The sequence below is a fragment of the Corvus cornix genome, chromosome 8 (assembly GCF_000738735.6).
Source record: "Corvus cornix cornix isolate S_Up_H32 chromosome 8, ASM73873v5, whole genome shotgun sequence".
Classification (NCBI taxonomy): domain Eukaryota; kingdom Metazoa; phylum Chordata; class Aves; order Passeriformes; family Corvidae; genus Corvus; species Corvus cornix.
Window position 1 is genome coordinate 4,682,874 of NC_046338.1, and position 22,799 is coordinate 4,705,672.

Genomic DNA, 22,799 nt, shown 5'->3' on the forward strand with positions numbered 1-22,799 from the left:
AGTCCGTGAGACACCGCCCGGTCCCGGCGCCGCTCCCGGTACCAATTCCGATAGCGGTCCCGGTCCCCATACCCAGTCCCAGTCCTGGTCCACATCGTCGTCCCAGTCCCCATCCCCGGTCCCGATCCCCATCCCCATTTCAGTTCCCATCCCTGGCCCCGTCCCCGTTCCCGTCCCGGTCCGGTCCGGTCCCCGCTGCCCTGACAACGCCGCCCGCCCTCACGTGCCCCCTCGGCCACGCCCCCTTCCCACGCCGGTCCATTCATCCCCCACCGCCTCCCCCCGTCACGTGACGCGGGCCCGGCGGGCGCTCCCGGCCGGGGCTTGGCCGCCGCTTCCGGGCCGGGCCGGGGGCGGGCCGGGGCGCGCGCGGGGGGCGGGGCGGGGCGGCCGCCGCGGCGGCGGCGGCGGGAGGGGAGCGGCGCTCCCGGCAACATGGCGGCGCGCGGGGCGGGCAGCGCCTGAGCCCGGCGCCCCTCGGTCCGCGGGGTTCCCCCCCCGCCCCCGGCCTCCTCTTCCTCCTCTTCTTCCTCTTCTTCTTCCTCCTCCTCCTCCTCCTCCTCCTTCTCCTCCTCCTCCTCCTGCCCCGCTCCCCGGCGCGGCCATGGAGAGCGAGGAGGAGCAGCACATGACCACGCTGCTCTGCATGGGCTTCTCGGACGCGGCCGCCATCCGCAAGGCCCTGCGCCTGGCCAAGAACGACATCAACGAGGCCGTGGCGCTGCTCACCAACGAGCGGCCCGGCCTCCACTACGGCGGCTACGAGCCCATGGAGAGCGGGCAGGGCCCGCCGGGCGGGCACGGCTCCCCCGCCGGCGGGCAGGGCTCCCGCGGCGGCGACGGGGACGGCGGAGGCGGCGGGAGGCGGCTTCGACCCGCCGCCCGCCTACCACGAAGTGGTGGAGACCGAGGTGAGCTGCGGGCGGGCGGTCCCGGGGCGGCTCCGGGCGGTGGGAGCCACCCGCAGCCTCCCCGCGGGCGGGGGTCGGCCCGGGCGTGGGGCCGGCGGGACGTGCCCAGGGACCCTCCGTCACTCCCCGGGCCCGGGACTCCTTATCCGCCTCCATTCCCAGCCTGCCGCCCGCCCGGCGCGTTCCCGAGCCCGTTCCCTGCGATCCCTGCAAGGTGAAGCGCACCCAGGGTTTTCCTTGGCATTCCAGGAATGTGTGGCTACCGTAGGGCTTTGCTTTTCGCTCCCCCTCTTGTGCCTTCTTGCATAATCCCGGTGACTAAGGGCTGTCTATTTTTTTTAACTGTTTGCACAATGTGAAGGAAAGCGCAACGTGGGTATGACCTTAGGTACAGTTTTATTTGGATAAGTTGAGTGTAAGTTCTGAAATAGGAACGCAGTGAGGTCAAATGTTTTTCAAAACAGAGCTTTAAGTCATTACTTAGGGCTGTGATCAGAAATAAAACTGAAGTAGATAGAAGTACTGGAGAATGTCAGCCTTTCCCAGGTTCTCTCTTTCCTCCTTGTTTGCCTTTCTCTCTCTTCCATCCTCTTCCAGAACTCTGAACCCTTCAGCCAGCAGATACACTCATGGTGCTCTCCTTGCTCTCTGGAACAATCTTGTAGTGCTTTCCTATAAAGCCTTCTCCTCCTCTTGGTCTTTTTCCCAAAACTTCACTGAATGCTCATAAGAAAAGACCTAATTAGTAGTGTCCAGACTGTGGGACTCGTGGGGTGAGAACAGCAGAAAGCCCCCCTGTGTGATACCAAAGGGCCACCTTGCATAGTCTCTGTCTCAAAAAGTGGTCAAGAGCAGATGCTTAAGCTTGTGAACAAAACCAGGGAACCTCATGTACCCTCCAAGGCTCCAGTGAAGAGTATCCTGAGGGTTTTCTGTGCCAGAGAAGTGCTCCCTTTCTGTGCACGCATGTGTACGTGTCTATAAATACATTCATGAAGAATCCATGGGCGTATCAGGTGCGTAACTACGCTTGCACAGATCATCTGTATCCGTAGCCTCAGCATATTGACGTCCAGTCCTGCGGAATAAAGATAGGTGATCCTGCTCACTGAGTTAACTGGGTTAGATCCTGAGCTCCTCTAAGCTGCTGGTGTGTGCTCGTGGAGTAAGCTGATCCGTGGGGTGGCACATGTGGTGCGCAGAAGCGGAGCCGCTGTTAAACTTCCCTGACTGAAGCGCCAGGGAACTGGTTTCTAACCTTTCCTGTGTGAAGGATTGAGAGTGAACGAGAGTTCTTGTTGGCATTTAGGTTGGATGTAGTTATAGTTGGGACAGTCTGGCTTGTCAGTGTGACATTTCGAGAGAAGCTGTCAGTGTAAACTTCAGAGAAGCACTTTTTTCCCTGCTCTTGTTCCCATTAAAAATGGCACTTTGACAGCTCTCAGAGGATTCTCCCGCCCCCCCATTGTTTCATCCTGTATTTCTGATCAAATTTACTTAACTTTGTAATAGTTTCCTTTGCCACTCACGTTCTTGTTTGCTCTGACTTGTGCTCTTTTTAACCCACAGGAGGGAAGTCAAAACATTTCGATGTAGGTAAATCCCTGCACAGAGCAGGCATTTCAGAAGGATTGAGGTGTCTTGCTACATGAAACTTTATATAAGTTCATGCCTCAATTTAGTAATTGGATCCATTTGCATATGAGCATCTGTCAACTCCTGCACGTGTATGCAGAACAGTATTTTTGTAATAAAAGAGTTATATCTATAAAAATCTTGAGATTGGAATTGTTGCCTGTGCATATTTGTCTAACACTGCAGCACAACTTAACAGCTTTTGGCATACATTTTATGAGAGGGGGAAAGTGATATATGATCAGTCCTTGGGTTTTTTTATTCATCAGCTGTAATCTAGCATTACATTTAATAAGCTACAGCTATTCTTTAAGCAGTTAATCAGTAATTAATCAGGTTAATCAGTAGTTTTCCATTCAGCAGAAGCTTATGGCATATGAAGCTGTACAGAAAGCCGTTGCAGAAGCAGCTATATTATTCATTGTAGTCATACACATTATGGTGAAACATATTGTACCCCATGCTGTCTTGTGGTAATTCAGATGTTATTTCTGGTTTTCTTCCTCTCAGTATCATCTCTCTTTCTAACAGCTCTTCGAGTGTGTATTCTTCCTTCTCTTCATAATACCAGTTTTAACTTTTATTCAGTGGGGAGGAAATGGGGTGTTAGATTTTTGGATTTTATATATCAGCAGCAGGAGGTAAATCACAGGAGAAGAATTCCTAGAAATATTCCCCCAAGTAAAATGTTCAAGTCTAACACTTCATGAACAAAAGTTAGGATTAGATGTTATAATTTAAAAATAGCAAGAATGCTTCAGTCATTCTTCAAGACGTGTAACAGGTCTGTACTTTGAATTTACATGCTTTTTTTGGCTGAGCACACTTTAGCATGCATATAAGAATAAGTGTATGAAAGATTAAACACTTTACATTTTCCCTAATCAGTAAGGAATCCATTATGTTTGCATATGCTTATTCGGTCTCTATTACATAATGTTAGAATCTGTTCAACATTCATGTGGATCAAAGAAAGGCTTGTCTAGTGGTTTTCTTTGAAAAGAGCACAGCAACCAGATACATATCATACTAGTTAAAACATGTTTTCTTTAGATAAGATAGTAAAAATCAGTATGAATCCTCTTTCAGTGGTCCAGACTGCTGGTCTTCAGGGCTGTCTGGAAGTCTTAAAGAAGCTTGAATTCGGAGTAACTGGCCCAGAAGCAAGATAGCTGCTGTGAGCTGGTCCAACATATGCCCTGTGCTTTCTTTCTGTGTGAGGCTTGAGCTGAAGATGTGCATAAATTTCAATTTCATTAGGTTAAAACTTCACTTTCAGCTGGCCAGTGTTTCCAAGTTGCTTCAGTTTTAGGTTGATGGCTGTGGTGTGCCTCTGGCGTTGATGCTGGTAGCATGACCACACTTAACTCATCAAAAGGAAAGGGCCAGACAAACTTGGAAATACAAAGGGGGCTTCAGTTCATTTCTGCAGTCTTCCTGAAAGTGCAGGAAGTTCAGCTTGAGGCTTGCAGCTGATTTGAAGTTTTACCCTTCGTAGCACCAAACCACATTGATAGACTGAGGTCACCTGCTTTTCCAAGAGGTAACGTTGTGTGTTTGACATAACTTCTGTGTTTATGTCTGTTGACAGAAGTAAATCTTGCAATTTGGCAGGAATGTGGGATTTCTGTGTTGATTCCTTAGGCAACATGCAGATTGTCATGGTGTGATTCTGTGCTGAGGGAGGCGGGTGAGGGACGCTATGCTCATCTCTTCATCTGACTGACAGATAAGCTGTTTTATGAACTGCTGCTCTAAATCCTTTATAATTTAAGACAAGACTATAAATGAGTGCGATGACAGTGTCTGTCAGTGTGTCCGTGAATTGCCACAAGTGCCACAATTGCTGGCTTTAGTGAGTTCTGGAGAAATGGGATGGAGAAGAGCAGGCTGAACAAATGTGGGGATTGTGACCAGAGAACTTGAAATTGTGGGGAGGGGCAGGTAAAAATATTAAAGATATACCAATGGTTTGTGTAACCTTCACTAAAACAATCTTAATTTGCTTTTAAACAGCTTCTGAGAGCCATTACTATGACCTTTGGGCTAAATCGTGATGAACAGATTATATTACCCTCTGGCTATTCCTGTCCCCTTCAGCATGTGCTCTTTTGATTTATGTTTTTTTTAGTTGAACTGGATCAAAAGCTCGTACATGCCAGATTTTACTAGGTAAGGTTTATAATAAAACTTGTCCAAGATTGCTTTTGAGGTGCTGTTTGACTGCAAGAGAAGGGATTTTGTGAAAATGCCAGGCCGGCGACTGTAGTGAGTGCCAGTGCCAGGAACATTCTCACTAGTCATGCTGCAGAACTGTGGTGTTCAAACCCTACCTCTCCTCATTATTAAAGCTCAGGACTGAAAGCAGTTCTGCCACAGATGTGCTGTGTCACGGTGGGTGTGTAAGTTAACCTCTGGTTTAGCTTTTAATGTGTAAAATGAGGATAATGGGGTGTGCTTTATTAGGAGAACCATGGATGTTAGGCTTGTGAAGTTCTTTGATCCTTGAATGGAAGGAGCTGTATTTATTTAAAGACAAAGAAGGTATTTAGCCTCCAAGCAAATGAGATGGATTTCACGCTACAGTTCTGCACATTTAAAGTCAGTCTTCTCTCTTGTAAGTAGTCTTGAGCTTTGCAAAAGTGAGTATTTCTTGCATTCTCGTGTGGAAGTTTTACAGTGTGGCTTGTCTACGAATTGGCCTTGTAAAACAATTAAGCAATCAAATAAAGCTCTGTGGTGGATTCTGGCATCAAGGCCCTGGCTGGATGCCATCAGAATGTCAAGTGGAATTAGTATTTTAGCACTCCTGGTTTTCAGCATCACTGTTTTCAGAAATGAGTGGCCCTGGTGTGGAATCTCTTTTTATATTCTGATTCCATTAACACTTCCTTGAAAGCGTTTGAAAGAAAATACTCTGGGTTTCATTCTTGATACAGCACAGGCTAATAGAGATGCTACATGAAGTTAGGGAAATAGGGGTGATACTGAGAGATGCAGCTGGTTAATTTTAAATGTAAGCTTTGTTTTGAATAACTCACGAAGTCATTATCATGTAATGTGATCGTTAGAGTAATTGCTGGATTGAGAGGAGCACTCTGTAATTACTGGTTCATTGGTGATGAAGGTGATGCCTGCAGGGTCAGTGAAGGTGGGAGACAGCTCTCTACAGCCAAATTCTCAGCTGGGCAGGAAGTCTCTCTGCTATAATGTCCTCTGGAAGCATTTTCTGGTCATCTGCCCAGTTTACAGTGCTATTCTGTGGCAGCTGTTTCATAAGGAAGTGAAATACTGAGGAAGAATGAGAATAAAAACAAATTAGCCAGTGTTAGAAGTTAATTCCAGCAAATCATTTGGATTGCTTTTGGATTAAGGAACAGTAGCTCTTTGTATGAGGAGGGCAAAGAGGAAGTGCCTGTTTCTTTTGTAAGCTTTTATTTTTGAAAAAAACATGTATTTCTGCTGCTGTAGGAATAGCCTTTGGTATATATGTTTCAGGAGCCAAATGTAAAATTAATTTTAAAAGCCAGTGTTCCCACTGTTTCTTGCCACTTGATCCTCCTGCTCACTACTTTACAACAGTTCTGGCTTTTCTGATGCCCAGCAGAGAGATCTTGAGAGGCATTTAAAGATTTTTCCATATTAGTTAGTCACAATTTTGGAATTATATACTGTTGAAATCAGCTGCTTTGTCAGTTCTGGTTTCTGGCTCATCAGTGTACATCTGTAGAACAGAAGTACAGATGAGTGTTTAGCAGCATTACTGAATTAATTTTCCTTTCCACACCCTGACCTTTGGTCACTAAAACATTACATTAAATACTTTATATAGTGGTTTTTGCAGCACTTCTCTATTAATTCCTGGTGTTTTGGCAAAGGGAGATATAAGTATTGACTTAATTTTAAGTACTGAAGTGTTAAGCGTTTGTGATTCATTGTTTTATTGTTTTAAAGCACAGTGTTTATCTGATACCACACCAAGTTATTCTGAGTTATTTGGGAACAAGCATGAGGTTTCGTGCTTATGAAAACTCAAGGGTTGGGAGGAATAACGGTGTAGACTCCAAGTCTGGCTGTTTGTAGTTACACTAATGGAGTAAGTTTTTAAATATATCTGCAGACAATAGTGAAAAAACATGGAAGATAAGTGTTTTCCTTGGTTCCTTATGAATGGCATTCCTAACAGTGCTTTCCATGACTTCTTCCTCGCCTACAACTTATCAGACTTCAAAATACGTTGCCAAAAGTGGTTGTAGTGAATCTGCCTCAGATTTCACTGAATACTGTGGTAATAGCAGTATAAAAGGGCAGAGAGGCTCCTTGTATTTTCAAAGTTAAACGGTGGTTTTAATTCAAGTGCTATTTTTACAGGGCCTCGGTTGTTTTGTTTTGCTGTGACGCTCAGGACTATGTTTATCTCTGAACAAGTAGGCAAGTACATCAGGGAGTATTGCCTGGTAACATCACACCATCACCCTGGAAATCAGGGAAAGAGTACAACCCATGTTTTCAGAAACTCTGAGTTAATTTCCAGCTTTGCTGAATTTATTTTTCAAATTCCTGTTGTGTTCTTATTAGCAGTCTTACACAGTTCTTGGTTGTGAGGGGTGGGGAGCAGAGGAAAGGTAGAGCCATAGGGTTTTTGTGGTTATAGTTTGTTATAATCCTTTACAGCTACTAAGGGTTTAGTCTAAACATGCATCCTTGATGGTGTCCTTGTGCTACTCTCACTTAAGGTCAGTGTCTAAAACTTCCTGTGAGAAAGTTCACTAAATAAATTGGGTTTTTCTTAGGGCATCTCTGTGATATGGTGAGAGTGATAGGGTGAGAGTCCAGATCAACTTCAGTTAGGTGGAGTCTGTCAAGGAGGATTTATTTTCCTTTAGTAGTAGACTGGTATCATTCTTTTATATTAGCATGACAAAATGCTAGCACTCTTTTCTCATGACAAGACTGCATTTGTTTGTGTGAAGTAGTCCATAGTAAAAATTTGAAGAGCTTCATTTCTATGAGAAAAGAACAAAACAAAACATCTGTGTATCCCACCAACAAGCTTATGTTCTCTTAGCAGAACATAAATAACAAAAAACATTCCTATCTGTTGCTGCATTTAAAATTTTTGCATCCAGATGTTTCTTTGGATGAAAATTCAGGGGTGAGATGCTGTATCTCTTTAGGACTTAAAAACTGTGACAATACTTTGCAAGTAAATGCCTGTTTGTCAGTAAAACATTCAGGAAATCACAGTGGGTTTTCTTATTGCCAGATAAGAAATATAATGTGGAAATTCCCTACATGACACCATATTTTGAGTCTTATTGATACTGACATTCACAAGAGGATACCAAGCTTGCTCTTAGCAATGTGGGTCCAATGGGTTTGATCTGAGTGCAGGAACAGGCAGCTAGGAAATACTCCAATTTTGTTCCCACATCTACCACTTAACAAGAGTTGAAAGTTCTTTAACCTTTTGGATTACCAGTTTATAAATAGAAAGTAGGTTATAGGTATGAAAATGTGACATTTTTTTTAAACAGTCAATACCTTGTTCTTCGTGTTCATGTGTAAGTGCAAGGTGGTAGCTTTGAGTTGTTTGAAAGGCTTTGAATCCTTACCTGTCTTTTTCAGTTCTGGGTAACAGAATATCCCCCTTTTAGGAGTTAATTAAAAGAAGAAAAGGTTTGACATCCAGACGTGAAAGTAAAAGCTGCTTTAATCAATAGTCTGGCAGATGGAGGGACTGTCAGGTCATGACTTCAGGATTCATAGCTTCTCCCACAAATTGATGGGCACAATACATCAGAGCAGAGAAACGCTCTATTTTTACGGGTATTTGATGTATTTCTCTCACCTTGCCTCCACCTGAGCATTGCAGTGCTCTGCAAACACTTGTGTGTGATGCATCAGTGCTGTGGCAGAGGGGAGCATCCCTGCTGACACTTTGCAGCTGGGGAAGCTGAAGCATTGGGAAATTGATTTCTTTATGTTGACTATGTCTGTGATTAAAAACTGAAAGGTGGACCTAAAATTTTTGTCTGCTAGTTCTGGCTTTATGCATTTTTTTTTCCATTACTGCTTTTCAGAGCAGTTAAACTTTGTCCTGTTTGTAGGTACATAGTAACAAGGTTTTGTGGTTGTTCTTTTTAACAATGCAATGAAACGTGAAAAATCTGTTTTCTTGGCGATAAAATGATGGTTATTTTGTGAAAGTCACTTATTAGAGAGGCATGAGGTGGAGGTAACTGCTTGGTCTGCTGGTGTCTTAGTCTGATCCTGTTGCTTGTTGAAAGAAACGTGACTTTGGGGGTTTGTTTCCTAAGTTATACTAGATTCAAGAGCACATAATGTGACTTAGCTGTGGTGATAATAGATTCTGTTGGTAGCCTCCTATCAAAATCAAGTTAACTAATTTAAATCATAATTTGACTGTAATTTCATTACTAAGGCTGCCAATTAGAATTAAAACAAGTCTTAAACTCCTTGTTATTTTATGTAAAGTGACTGGTATGGGAAGTGTCAGTGGCTTCAGTTAAGCAGTGTTTGATGAGTTAATTAGCTGAATACTGCATGAATGAGTTCTGAAGCTTTAAACTGTGACCTTTTGGCAATTAAAGTTAATTCATATTTTACTTTTTGTGCTAATCTTTGTTCTGTGTTACTCTTCAATAGAAGGTTTTATGCTACAGATTTAAGCAATGCTTTATTGATCAGATGTTGAACAATTTTTGTTCATTAAGCCTTGCAAGCAACTCTGGGAAGTGCCAGGTCCCCAGAGAGGGAAGCTTAAATCAGTGCTTGAGCCTGTTCCTGTGAGGATATTTCTCCTGGGAGCCTGTGTGTATGTTTAGCCACACACCTTGAAAATAAGCCAGAAGAGTCAAGACTGTTAGAATGAGGGGATTTTCAGGGCTTTTGTGCAATAAGAGATATATCAGAAGGCATGGAAAACTATGTTAAAGGTTTGTCAGCAAAAGTTTTCTGGTCTCAGTATTTCAGCTGCAGGAATAGTCACAGATTTGTGATGTGCATCATGACTTCCTACTGCAGAAAAGAGTGATTCTTACAGCCTTTTAGACAGTTTATCTTTGGATGACCCATTAGTGACCAGGAATGGGGTTGGGATTTTTTTTCCTTTTTACTATTCTATAGAAGAACATCCCTATAAATCCTTATCATGTTGGGGGCCAGTCCAGTGTTAAGTCTGTCCAGCCAGAATTGCAGAGTCCTGAGACAGGTCATCCTCAACTAGCAGACACCATTCTGAAGTCACCTATCTGAGGGGAGGGAGATAGTTCTTTTAGTATCTTCATTTATAAACAATTTACATATATAATCAAGCAAACAAACCCCATGTAATTCCCCAAAGACAGGATTCAGAAATTCACCTTTTGGGAGGCTGATATGGCCTTGTATCCTATTTACTTTCACATGTACAGTAATTTTTCTTTTAAAGCTTTTATTTCCTCCATGGACCTTTGTCAGTAGAGTTTGCAGTGACAGTTCCTGAGCTCCTCAGTTACAGGGCATTAATTGTGGATACGTGTTCAGGGCTGTGTTGCATTTGTGAATGTCAGCAGAGCAGGTGAATTCTCCAGGCTGTGTTGGAGTGAGATCTGTGTGCAGATCACCAGCCAACATAAGATTATGCAAGAACTGAGCTGACATTTCACCTTGCTGTAGCAGCTGCTGATAATAAACCCCACACTTTAAAGAGCAGTGCCCAAATTGATTAAAAAATGTGTGGTGAACAATTTGGGGTTTTTCATGTGCAGAAGGACACTAATTGTGAAAGAGGAGCAGTAAGTCTTTAAAGAGACTGTTTCTTGTAGTAGATTTGTTGTAAGAAACACGACTCAGTCTGCACTAAGATAATGTGAACGTAGCTGTAATCTCCCAGAAATGCAGAGTGTTAAATTTATTAGTGGTTTGAAGGGGAATTTGGGTTTTAAACTGCCTGGGTGTGTATTTGAGACTGTCACAGGTTTCACAGTAGCTGTGAAGCTATGTGGATGTGATGTGTTCTAAAATTAATAAATGAACTTGATGCTTTCTGTACATGGTTTTAGTAGCAGAGCACTGTCAAGCAAGAAGCCTCATTGCTTCTTAATTCCTGGAATGTGCCAAGAGCATGCTCCTTCAACGCAAGTAGTTCTCATTACTAGGGCAATATTCCAAATACCACACTCATTTTTTTTGTGGAAAACCATCTTGTCACTGCACTGTTGGTAGCAATAGTCCAGGTGTGTTCTAAGCATAATTTATGACAATGGAAGCTGAATGTACAGTGAAGAACATGTATTATTTCACTTTCCATATGAATTTCTGTGTCATGGACCCTGGCAATCACTTGCATGGAAACAGGTAACTAAAGAGCAGCATGGCTTGGATGCAGATGGGAAAGCAGAACAACAAGTGGAGTTTTTCAGCTACAGCTGAAGGTCTGCATTGCTGTTCTGCATCTCTTAAGATACCAATTGCTATCGCTGCTTTTATTTGGTGTGGACACTTTCCTCCGGGGAATGAAGCAACTGTAGCTCTGTATCTGACACATTTGTTGAAATGTTGCTTTCCTTGGCTACAATTCGAGGCTGAACTGTAGTCATTGAACACCCAGCAATTGGGTGTTTATATTTTACTCAGTCTGCCTTTTTTGTACTAAAAGTTCGTTCCTGTTCTGTTACTGTGAGGACACTTTCTTTATAACTGCACATTGTTTTCTGTAGGAAATGGTTTTGTGTTCTGCATGGATGTTCTTTACAGAAGCTGTATAATTAACAGTTTAATTCCTAAAAAATGCTTCTAAATAATTTCAGTGTCTTTTCATTTAGACCTTCAAATATCTCTTCTCCAAAATCTGAAGTATTTAAACAGGGCATGATTTGCTAGGTGGGAATTACATTAGGCTTCCATGCACAGCGCTGGATCGGGTGATGACAGTTTCAGAAGTACAACTTCCCATAAAGACAAGCTGAGAACTAAATGTTTAGTAGGGAGTTGGAAAAGGTGGCACTTTATTTCCCAAACACTGATGTGTGGTTTTTTTTAAGCACTGTTCTGTGTTCCGTTCCTATAGATTGTACTGCTGCTCTCAGAACCTGTTAGTAAGTCCAGCCCGCATGTTGTCCATGAACTTTAAAGGTTAGGCTCTATACGATTGCTGTTCCCTTGGCTTAATATCTTTGAACCATTATGAAAGTGAATGACACATTTACTTTTTTTAAAACAAGTCTAATCCTACAAGTAGCAAATGCCGTGAGAGAGCTGGAAGCACACTTGTGTGCATACATTGATTCTGTTCTTTGTATACCATCTCCTCCAGAGTTCAGTTCTTCTTTTGGTTTATTCCTTTCTTGTTTTTCCATTCACTTTCCTGACACTGTCTGTTTTTTACTTTCAAATATGTTTCCTGCCTTCCCTCCTTGTCCCTGGCTTCTCTCTCAGTGGCATCTTGTTACCATCACTGCTCTTGTTTTCCACTGTCTCCAGTAGTGGCTCCTGCTCGCTGCCAGGCCTGATCCAGACATTCTGTCCTTTCTCCTGCTGGCTTTGCCTGCTGTTGTGGAGGCAGGGAAAGGTAGTCCATGTGAACTCTTTGACACATTGGGTAGCTGGCATCTATGGGAGGTTAAAAAATAAACAAAAGAAAATAAATGAGTAACTTGTCTACTCTTTCTCTGGTGCTGCTGAGGCAGTTACCTCATATGGCACTCAGTGGAGATAGCTGCTCTTCAGTGGCATTAGCAGGAAACCTGTAAAGCTTAGCTGCAGTCATTATGACTTCAGGAGAAGGACAATTATATTACCTTGTTGGACAGCCATATTTGATGTAGATTTTTCTTTAGATTACTAGTTAGTAAAAGAAAATCCTGATGTACTGAAACAGTATCCTGTATTTCTAATGTGGTGGGATGAAATGGACTTCCCTTAGAGTAAACTATTCCCATATTCTGCATGAGTTGTTAAACAGAAGATTAATACACAGATCTATGGAGATCAAAATTTGTACTCTACAGTCTCACAGGGGCTGGAAGTACTTATCACCTGGCTCTAGGATCTGATATCCTATGGAACCAGATTTGCCTCTTAAATAGGCAATTAGTTATCAATTAGTTATGTAAACATAGTAGTTATCACCTACACGAAATACATCAAGGTATGTAATCCCTTCAATTCAAATTGAAATATTAAATTCTACTTTGAAAAACACGAGCAGCCTCAGGGTTGAGAATTTGACATGCTTGTTACAAGCACAGCTGCCTTTTCTAAACCCTTTAATGTGCCTAGGAAACTGTGTCACTTGAACTTTTTTTTTTTCGCCCACAGAAAAATGATGAAAATGGGAATTGCTCTGGTGAAGGGATTGAGTTTCCAACAACCAACTTGTATGAACTGGAGAGCAGAGTTTTGACAGATCACTGGTCCATACCCTACAAGCGGGAGGAGTCTCTAGGCAAGTGCCTAATTGCATCCACCTACCTGGCAAGACTGGGTAAGTTCCCTTTCACAAATACACAGATTATCTGTTCAGAGGGTGTCACAGACAGAATGTTGGGCAGTTGTGTCTTTTGCTTTAATCTTGCTGCTGTATACTTGCACCCTGCTCAACAATCACATCTCTGGGAAAGTGGTTAACAGTGAACTGTAAAAGCAACATTGATCCCTTTTCTTTCTCTCTAAAGTAATTTGTTTGCTTAAGTTTTTTTTCAAAAAGTGGCACACATGTTTCTTTATGTTCTAATGATTCAGGGAATTACATCTTTTCAGAGCTAAATTACTGACTCTTTTTTTTCCTTGTGCTGGTTATTTTCCATTCATAAAAACAAGCTGTCATCTCAATCCCTGCTGTACCATGCTTGTATAAGTGGTTGTTTTTCCCTGGTGAAATGCTTACATTGCATTAGATCTGAATTTGGCTCTTCTGTATTCTGTACTTTGGCTGGGGTTAAGAGTGTTAAGGAGGCACCACACCCAACAACTGATGTATAATGAGAGTACAAGATAGTTTTTCAGTCACGCCTGATGGCAGACTAAAGGAATGTTGTAGTCTCTTGGAAGAATAGAAGTTAAGTGGTTCTGGTTTGCTTCTTTGTTTCCAATCCGTGTTAAAAGGCTGTGCTTTCATTTGGTTTTGGAAGGAGGCTGTGAAGTATCAGTAATGTATGAATTGTAAACTCTGAAGTTTACAGGTTACTTATGGTTCTAATAATGCTTGAAGAAGTTGTAAAAGGTGTTGGGAAGTGAATTCTTAGTTCTGAAAGTCAGGTTCTCTCGACCCATGCTTTTTGTGGCTTGAAAAGCATGCTAGTTATGAATGAACAGTAGCACTTTTATGACTGCTGGTTTGGATTGGTGTTCCCAAAAACTTGCAACCAGGTCCCTGAGGTCATCTTAAAAAGTAATTTTTTTAAAGTACTGTTCAAAAGCACTCTCCTTTCTGTAAAGGTCTTTCTGATTCCGATGAGAATTGCAAGAGGTTTATGGACAGATGCATGCCTGAAGCATTTAAAAAGGTAAGTAGGCACAGTAGGCCAGTTCAGTGTTTCTTTGCATTGTTCATGGTAGAAAAAGTGTTTTGTAATCCAGACTTCAGGCAGCTACTAAGTGGGTTCTTGGATTAAAATCACACTCAAATTACTTTCCTAGGTTAAAATCGTAGAGATTTAAATCATACAAGGTCCCAGTTCTGTAACTGGCCAACTTTAGCACATAAGTAATTTTCTTTTTTTTCTTTCCCTTTCAATGAAGAGCCCTGTAGTAATTACCAGAGCCCAAAGAGAGGTTTAGAGACCCTTGGATATGGCCATTAGTGGCAAGTTCATGATCAGGTTTCCATTAACTGTTCTTTCTCTTATTTCTTCAGAGGGTTGCTAAATTCTTTTCACAGTCCATTTAGAATTTTATCTTTCACCTCAGTTTTTAATGCCCTGTGTTTCTCTGGGCTGTTGTGAATTTTCTCTCTAGAGCTTCCCAAAATAATTGGCTTCCCACTATTCCATCCACTTCAGGTGCTGCCTAAATTTCCTGCCCAGTTTTTAGACCATATGTATAAGAACACATACATACCCTTTAAAAAGTTACTCTGTCCTAGTGTTAAAATACTGAGAATATGATTATATTTAAGGAAGGTAGAAATTCAAGGGAAAAAATATTTTTTCATTTAGTTATCAGAGTACTAATCTTACATGCAATAGTTTTATATCACTTGGTATTGTTTGCATAAGAAATAAGCAATGTAGATTGTTCCTCCAGAAGGATAATCTGTAGAAATCTAAGTTCAGGATGTGCTGAATTACAATTTGCTGAAATATTTGCAAGAAACTCGATTAGTGGTACAAAAAGTAATTGTATTTAAACTATTAAGTTTTTTTATCTGCTTCTGTTCAAATACAGCAGAAATTAAATGAAGTTTGCAGATGGCAGCCAAGTGCCCTTTATAAACAACCATGAAACCAGATTTAAAGAACATGTTTCAGTAGGTGGAAGCAGCACTAAATAACTCTCTCTCCTGGTACATGTGCTTTGTTTTCCAATAGAAGATGCTCAGGAAGTGTGAATTGGTAAATGGTTACCTTAGCTGAATCAGTGCAGCTCTGTGGCTGCCTGTTTCAAGATTTAATAGTTGTGTGTTCAATCTGCAAACAGATTCATTTCATATTAGTTGTTCTTTGCAAAGGTTACGGTCTCTACTAGTGCATGCAAATGGAAAACAGTTTGATAGATTTTATTTTCTGTCATAAACTGTGATTTAAGGTGTTCTTCTGCAAAATTACTAATTGAATTAACTCTTAAGCCATTAGTGCAGAAAGAACATCTGAAAAACACACCAGACAGTCATGAGTGCCTTCCAAGGAAACATTTGCTCTGAAAACAGTCTCAGGAGCTGATAAATTTCTCCTGGTTTGTGATTGTGCTCAAACTTGTAAAAAAAATTACTTTTTTTTTTTTTCCTTGTTAGCTGTTGACATCCAGTGCTGTTCACAAGTGGGGAACCGAAATCCATGAAGGAATCTACAACATGCTCATGCTGCTGGTGGACCTGGTTGCAGAAAGAGTAAAACAAGATCCTATTCCCGTTGGCCTGCTTGGTGTGCTTACAATGGTATTTGACTCTCTGATGCAGTTTCTAATACCTGGGCATTTGGCATTTTGTGTTTATGCAGCTGATGCTTTTTCCAACTGTGTAAGTTGTAATTCATTGTCTTAAAAACTGCAGCCATTGCTTGCTGCAGATACTTAACATCCAGTATGGAATTCAGAGGGGTGGGTGCTGTTCAGAACTTCTGAAAACTAGCAGTTTTTAAAAGAAACACGTTTTTGTCACTTTGCTATTTATGTTTCAGAACTGATACTTTGAGTTCAGTTCTCTGTTTTATGGACCTCTGGCTCATGTGGTTATTGGATATTGTCCATACAGAATGGAAGCTTCAAAATGCTTTATATGGTGAGAAGTGAGAGGCAGGAGCAGGGAGCTTGTGTTCAACTTTATTTTTTTGCTAGATCTTTAACTGTCAGCCAGGAGAATGCTCAACTGAAACAGTCAAATGTTATCAAGATAAGTTTTGAAACTGGCATAAGCCACCTGTTCATTGCCGTGGGCTTTTTTTTCAAGGCGTTTAATCCCGACAATGAATATCATTTCAAGAATCGAATGAAGGTGTGCCAGAGAAACTGGGCAGAAGTCTTTGGGGAAGGGAACATGCATGCTGTCTCACCCATATCCACTTTTCAGAAGGTAAGTATGGCCATGCCCTAAAATCTTATTTTAGGGTGGATGTCTTTGTTTCAGATAAGATTGTTTGGTTAGTAGGTATTTATCACACGAAATTTAAATATGTCACCAAGAATTTTAGAAAATGGATGTTGAGTATGTGTTGATCTGTAGACATTAATTTGTGCTCTCAAATTGTTCTGATGCCCTGTTAAAAGCTACATTTAGAAATGGATGTACTTTCATGTCTAAAGTAGCACAACAATCTGTGTGTTGCTTTAGACATGAAGCACACAACGGGTAGATCTGTGTTTCTAAGGACTGACATCTGTTTGGTTGTTGAGTGTGAAATGACCAGGATAACTCCAAGTGTTCAATTCTAGCAGAGAATTTGTGCTTTTCTGACAGCCAAGGATAAAATATCTTCAACTCAGACACACTGGCAAGGAGGCAGTTTTTGAGGTTTACACTGTCTTGTCACAGTTGTTCCACATGAGTGGGTCCAAAACAGCATCAATGGAGTTGATTTCTCCTTCAGGAAACAAGTTTGTGGCCACAGAAAGAAAATCCTACATCTGCTGCTTTGGGAAAGGTGCTTTAGTAATGTTCCACACTGCTACAGCGCTGTAAATACAGTTGAGTATGAGTCAGCAGCCACAGCGTGATCTGTTGCCGCAGCACATGGGCAGTGATGTCAGGCAGAGTCCAAAACAGGATGATGCTCATGAGAACCAACCAGAGCTCCAGCTACACTTAATAAAGGAGCTGTTACAAGCATTGTTTTTTTTGTGTAATAGTACATCCATTTGAGGTGGGGGCTAATGGGCTGAACGTGTCTGTCCAAATGTCTGTTTCAGAAGACAAATGTTTAGCATTGATGTTGCAGCTGCTAATTTGTTCATGATCTTATTGTTCAAGGAACCTCACGGGTGGCTGGTGGATCTGGTAAACAGGGTAGGTAAATGTAAACCAGAATTGTTGTTTGTCACTTGAATTCATTGGTCTTCAGAGATAATTTCTTCTCCCATCCCCCACCCTGCCCTGACTTGTTTTTTCACTCCTCACTTTTCTGACAACCACAGAAAAATAGTCTGAGATTTTAATCCTGCCTTGTAAAATACAGCTTGTTGAGTTGCTGCCTTCTCCCTTGGGCACCTTTACCCTAATGTGGTATCTATGACTAGAGGAATTTGAGAGCCCAGCTGAGGCTGCAGTCAAAGGTCCCCCAAGAAAAAGTGGCAGTCCAGTCAGCTGTTGCTGTATGTGGTCTGCCTTTCCTCCCTATGTCCATTTTTACTCAAGACAGAGTTTCTAGTTTGATGTTTAAACTCTGGTGCCATGTGTAATTGCATTGCATTCCCCCGTGTGCCCCTGAACTCCCATGAAAATATAAAGCTTCTTTTGGATGGGATGTTCCATGGTAAAGGACACTTGTTGGCATCTCAGGAACTGTCAGTGGAGTATTTTCTATAATCTCTTATTTAAAAGATAAGATACTGTTGTTCACTATGTAATGCTGATTATTTTCTTTCAGTTTGCAGAGTTGGGTGGATTTTCAGCAATTCAGTCCAAACTCAATTCAGAAGATATTGAACTTGGGGTAAGTCCATCTTGTGTCATGAGACTTTTCCCTTTCCATTGCACCCTTCGTGGACAACCAGCAAAGTCCCTTTTGGCAGTGCTTTTTACCTTTTCTTTGGTACCAGAGCAACACTCCCATAGAGCCCTGGAGAAGTGCTGTCAGGCTGGAGGTCAAATGAGGTTATACATAAGAATCCTGACTGAAAAGCAATTGAGACTTCACAGAAAAGAGGAGAAATTAGTGTACCTTTCTGCTAGCATTCAGCCTTCTGGTTAGACATCAATCAAAGTAGTTTCATTGTATGTTCATCAGTATGTGCCTGGTTTTCTGTTTACTGCACCCATAGCTGCATTTAGCTGCAAGTGAATTGACTTCTGTCATTTATTACAGAAATTGCTGTTTAAGGAAAAAAATCCTTAGGAAGACAGACAGTGTCTAATCCTAAACAACTTTTTAGGAGCTGTGTCTTAAAACTGACTGGTTCAACAGAGCTAAACTATTTTTAGTGATGAAGTCTAACTTGGTTAGTTTTAGCTTCCTAACCTATATTCAGGAGACTTCCAATTCTTTCAAGCTTTGGAGAATGAGGAGGCTAAAGGAAAACGATGTCATGTGGAAGCTTGTCCCCCAGTAGAAAATCAGTCTGCTTTCAGTGACATGCCACTTGGAGAGAATTCAACTTTTTTTCTTGGGATATTGATGTTTTCTGCTCTATATAGAGATAGGTTCATATGTGAGCTTGACAGAAGAATAAGGAAAAACTTGATTTACATCCCAGTCCTGTAACAGAAACTTTGACTTGACTTTGTTTAATGATTAATAACTGCTTGCTTAGGAAGGAAATCTGGGTCAACGTCACTTAATTTGGGCCTTGGATTGCACTGCTGCACACTCAGTTCCACAATTCTTGATCCAGTGTGAAAAGAAACTGATTTTGATGTTATTTATTGGCAAACAAATACCTTTATACATTTAATTTCTTGATGATAGATACCACTTTAAAATCATGCATTGAAGAGATCTTGACATGTATATGACACATTTACAAAAGCTTTCTCCCACATAATGCTTTGGGAAAAAAATTTGCCATATGGCTTTAACCTTAAATTTTGCATTCACACTTCTGATTGCTGTAGAGAGCAAGCAAAATGTGATATGTTCCTTTCCGTCTGTTTATTTCTGTGACTGAAACAGGATCTGTCAGAGAACACTGAACAGAGTGATGAGAGGACCAAGATTAGTGAAAACTGGGAAGGCATTTTTTATTTCAGACAAAAATATATAACACATACTGCATGCCATGTATAATATATAGCACATACTCTACTGTGTGCCATAGAGTAAATCTTTCTTAAACCATGTGTTGTAAAGGACTTGCACACCAAAAACAGTTGTAGCAAATGACTGGAAATGTATGATGAGATAAATAATACTTGTTCACCTTCATTTGCCTTTTAAGCTATAGGTTACTAACCATGAAAAGATCTCTTAAATATGCACCTAAATACTTGCTGTCTTTCTTTCAGGCAATCTCTGCATTAGTTCAACCATTTGGAGTTTGTGCAGAATATCTTAACTCTTCTGTAGTACAGGTAAAATGTCTTTGTTATGACTTATAAGAGGACTGAAAATTCATTTCCAACTGTGTTGGTGTGAAACTGGTGACTAATTTGAAAAGCCTTCAAACCTCACGTTGCAGAAAGTACAAGAACCATTTTGAGCATCTTGAGGTGTTGAATAAGGGGCTCAGACAATGTTCAGACTCGTTTTCCAAGCAATGATCTATAGTCATGTATCTACATCTGTAGCAATGAGAAGCTTTACCACTGTCACTAGTAAGCTTCATCAGTATAAACCATGTGGGAAAAGAATCCAGCCTGATGGATGGATTTTGCTTTTAGTTTAACTTCCTGACTGAGATCAAGCACATGGATATGAGAGTTTACACTGCAAAAATTGTGGTACAGGCAAAAAATTCACCGGATCTCTTTGTATGTGCAAACGTACTCCAGGCTTCACACCTGCCCTCACCACCAAAAAAAACTATTGACTTAAGTGACTGAAAGATTTTATTTGAAGAGGATGTAGTTTAGAATCCCCTGGGAGTCAGAGAGGCACATGCACCTAATAACTACTGCATTTTCAGAGGGCTGTTGGTCTGTCTCTGTGCAAACCTGCAGTACAGTGGTCTGAAATGGGTTCTTAATCTAATTGCTTTTTCTTTTCCTGGACATAGCTACCAGGATAGTTTTATCTTTGTTGTAGGTCTTGCTTTATCTCTAGGTTAATGGTAGCTTTCAGCTAAGTATTTCCTTTTTGCTACAGTCACGTCTTTCGAGTAATTTTATTGATTTCAGGAAACATTAAAATGATTGTCATGCCTTTTCTCACATTCTTTAGCCCATGCTGGATCCAGTCATTCATAAAATGATTAAATATGTACAGAACGTAGAAGAGAAGGACTTGAAAGACAAGGTAATGTTTTACATATTAAATATTTAGGAAGAACTTCCTGCCTGTCTTGGAAATGCTGTCAGTGTAAACTAGAACAATAGCTTTCTTTTCACTGGCAAGAATGCAGCCTGTTCTAAATTCTGACTGAATGACATAGATGAAAATGCATTTACCCAATTCCATTCTATATGCTTTTCGGTAAATATCTGATTTATGACCTTTTTTAAAAATATTTTGCTGCTGTTGCTATCAATTTTTTGGTTTTGTTGGTCCCCTTGTGCAGCATGCTGAATGCTCACTTCTCTGACTCAAAGATATTTACTGTCTTGCAGTCTGTTAAATTCATATTGCTGTTGCATTAGCTGTTTGCTTCTGAGAATTTGGTAGTTGTTGGTAAAGTGTCTGTGTAACTTGTGGCTACTTCCTGCATTACCCTGAATTTGACCTTCAGTTCTATTAAATTGTGTTGGCTTTTAACTTAGATTTAAGTTGTTAATTTTGAACAGGAAGGTATTCACAGGTTGTTGAACCAAAAGAGAGCAATTTACTGTACCAAACTTGCAGCTTTAACCAAAGGTTTTATTGCCTTAAAATTTCTAGTGTACAAGTAATACTTTCAGATGTACCAGGTGCTGTGTTTTGTTTCAACAGTCTGGTCACTAAACCTACTCTTTGTGAGTCACTGACATCTGAAGCAGAATAGCAAAAATACCAATGCCTCTATTTGTCTCTTTCTTGTTGTTTTGTTTCCAACAGAGACTGGTGAGTATCCCTGAGCTCTTGTCTGGGATCAAACTGCTGTGTATGCGCTTCCAACCTGACCTGGTCACGGCGGTCGATGACTTGCGGCTGGACATTCTGCTGCGCATGTTGAAATCCCCCCACTTCAGTGCAAAAATGAATTCCCTCAAAGAAGTAGGTTGGCTTTTTGTCTGTCTCTGTGTGCACACGAGAGCTTGTGCTTGGGTGGGATGGGTTGTTAATAAGCCACTGAAACCACAGCCTGGAAAAAAAGAGATGGCGCAATATTTCCTTGCAAATTGTGTTGCCTTAGCAAAAGCTCAGTTCAAAATTAACACCAAACCAAGTTAATATGACAGGAGTGGTTAAAATTAGTAGCCACTGCAAGGTCTCCTAATCAGACACAGTTTGAGAAGTGCACGAATCTAAGAAGTGCAATTTTAGATTGATTTATAAGCACTGGTCTATGCTATTCATTGACTATTCACTCCTGGATAATCCTGAGCATCCTGTGGCATATCCCTTTTTTCTCCTTTTGTTGAGAGGAAATGGAAAAAAACCCAAATGGGACTTAAACCTATATTGATGTCTTAGTCCACTCATATCAGGTCATTGCACTATGTAATTGTATTTTTTATTATAGTTGCCACTGTATAGTTGTTGTAATGTTTGAGTCCATCCTTTCTGCTTTTTTCCTTTATTTATGAGAAAATTGAGATGTTAAACCTCACTGCTGTTTGGTTCTTAGTCATAAATTCTGTGTATCCGTGGTGAATTTATAAAAGTGCAGCTTTTGAAGATTTTAGCAGAAATGTGCTCTTTCTCCCTAGAGTGAGGAGCCTGTATCAGTTCAGTACTGGATAAAAAATAGGACACTGATTTGAGTGTAACAAGCAGAAGCCTGAGATAACCTACTTCTGGCATATCTGTAGAAAAATACCTGGCAGTGCAGGCCAGCTTTTCTGTGTCAGACTGAGAATGAGATTCTGCTGCATCAGAGACTGATGACATGGTGTTTCTGGTTAGGAGTTTGCCTTTAAACAGCTTATTGAAAAACAAAACAGAAAAACAAACAAGAAAACCAACACCCCACCAAAAACAACTGACCCAAAAAATCTCCCAACACCTTCTGTACTCAGAATATTTCAGGATTCACACTTTATCATAAGCCTTTTTGAATGGATTTTGTTGTGTGTGTGATGCAGGCGGGAATTTTTTTGTTAAAATCTCACATGTTGCAATTTCTAGGTAACGAAATTAATAGAAGACAGCACTGTCTCCAAGTCAGTGAAGAATGCCATAGACACAGACCGACTGCTGAACTGGCTCGTGGAGAATTCAGTCCTGTCCATTGCTCTGGAAGGTAAGAACTCTCACAAAGCCTTTTGGCACGTGCTTTGAATGACTTAAATTTAAAAACCTCATCTCTCCCTTTCAGTACATTTTAATGAGCACTATTAACCAAAGAGTTCAAGGTTTTTGTTGTCTCCAAAATGAAGTAAAATCCTGCAAATTCCGTTACTATCATCTAATCCTTTGCTTGACATCTGTGCAAATGTCATCTGCTCTACCTGGGGTTTTTCACTCTCGGTTTGTATATTGTTAGCCTCTAGAAAAGAGGGAAAAGAGGTGTTTTTCTCCCCAAGTAGTAACATTCTGTAGGTGTGCTATCAGATGTATGAAGCAAAACAAAATAAAAATGGAAAAGCCATGGAAAAGTTCTTTTTCTTTGTACTGCTAGACTTGTCTTTCTTTACTGTTACAGACT

At 41.0% G+C, this 22,799-nt stretch overlaps 1 protein-coding gene across 1 annotated transcript in view; it reads left to right on the forward strand.

The window, feature by feature from the left end:
- The first annotated feature begins 417 nt into the window (after positions 1–417).
- Positions 418–22,799, forward strand: part of USP24 (ubiquitin specific peptidase 24) — a 61,655-nt gene continuing 39,273 nt past the window's right edge. Inside the window, 12 exon segments of the mRNA XM_039555838.1 lie at positions 418–855; positions 857–911; positions 12,870–13,035; positions 13,989–14,056; positions 15,502–15,645; positions 16,156–16,278; positions 17,173–17,208; positions 17,789–17,854; positions 19,363–19,428; positions 20,237–20,311; positions 21,047–21,205; positions 22,280–22,394. Of these exon segments, the coding sequence (XP_039411772.1) occupies positions 605–855; positions 857–911; positions 12,870–13,035; positions 13,989–14,056; positions 15,502–15,645; positions 16,156–16,278; positions 17,173–17,208; positions 17,789–17,854; positions 19,363–19,428; positions 20,237–20,311; positions 21,047–21,205; positions 22,280–22,394 (1,324 nt within the window). The 5' untranslated portion in view covers positions 418–604.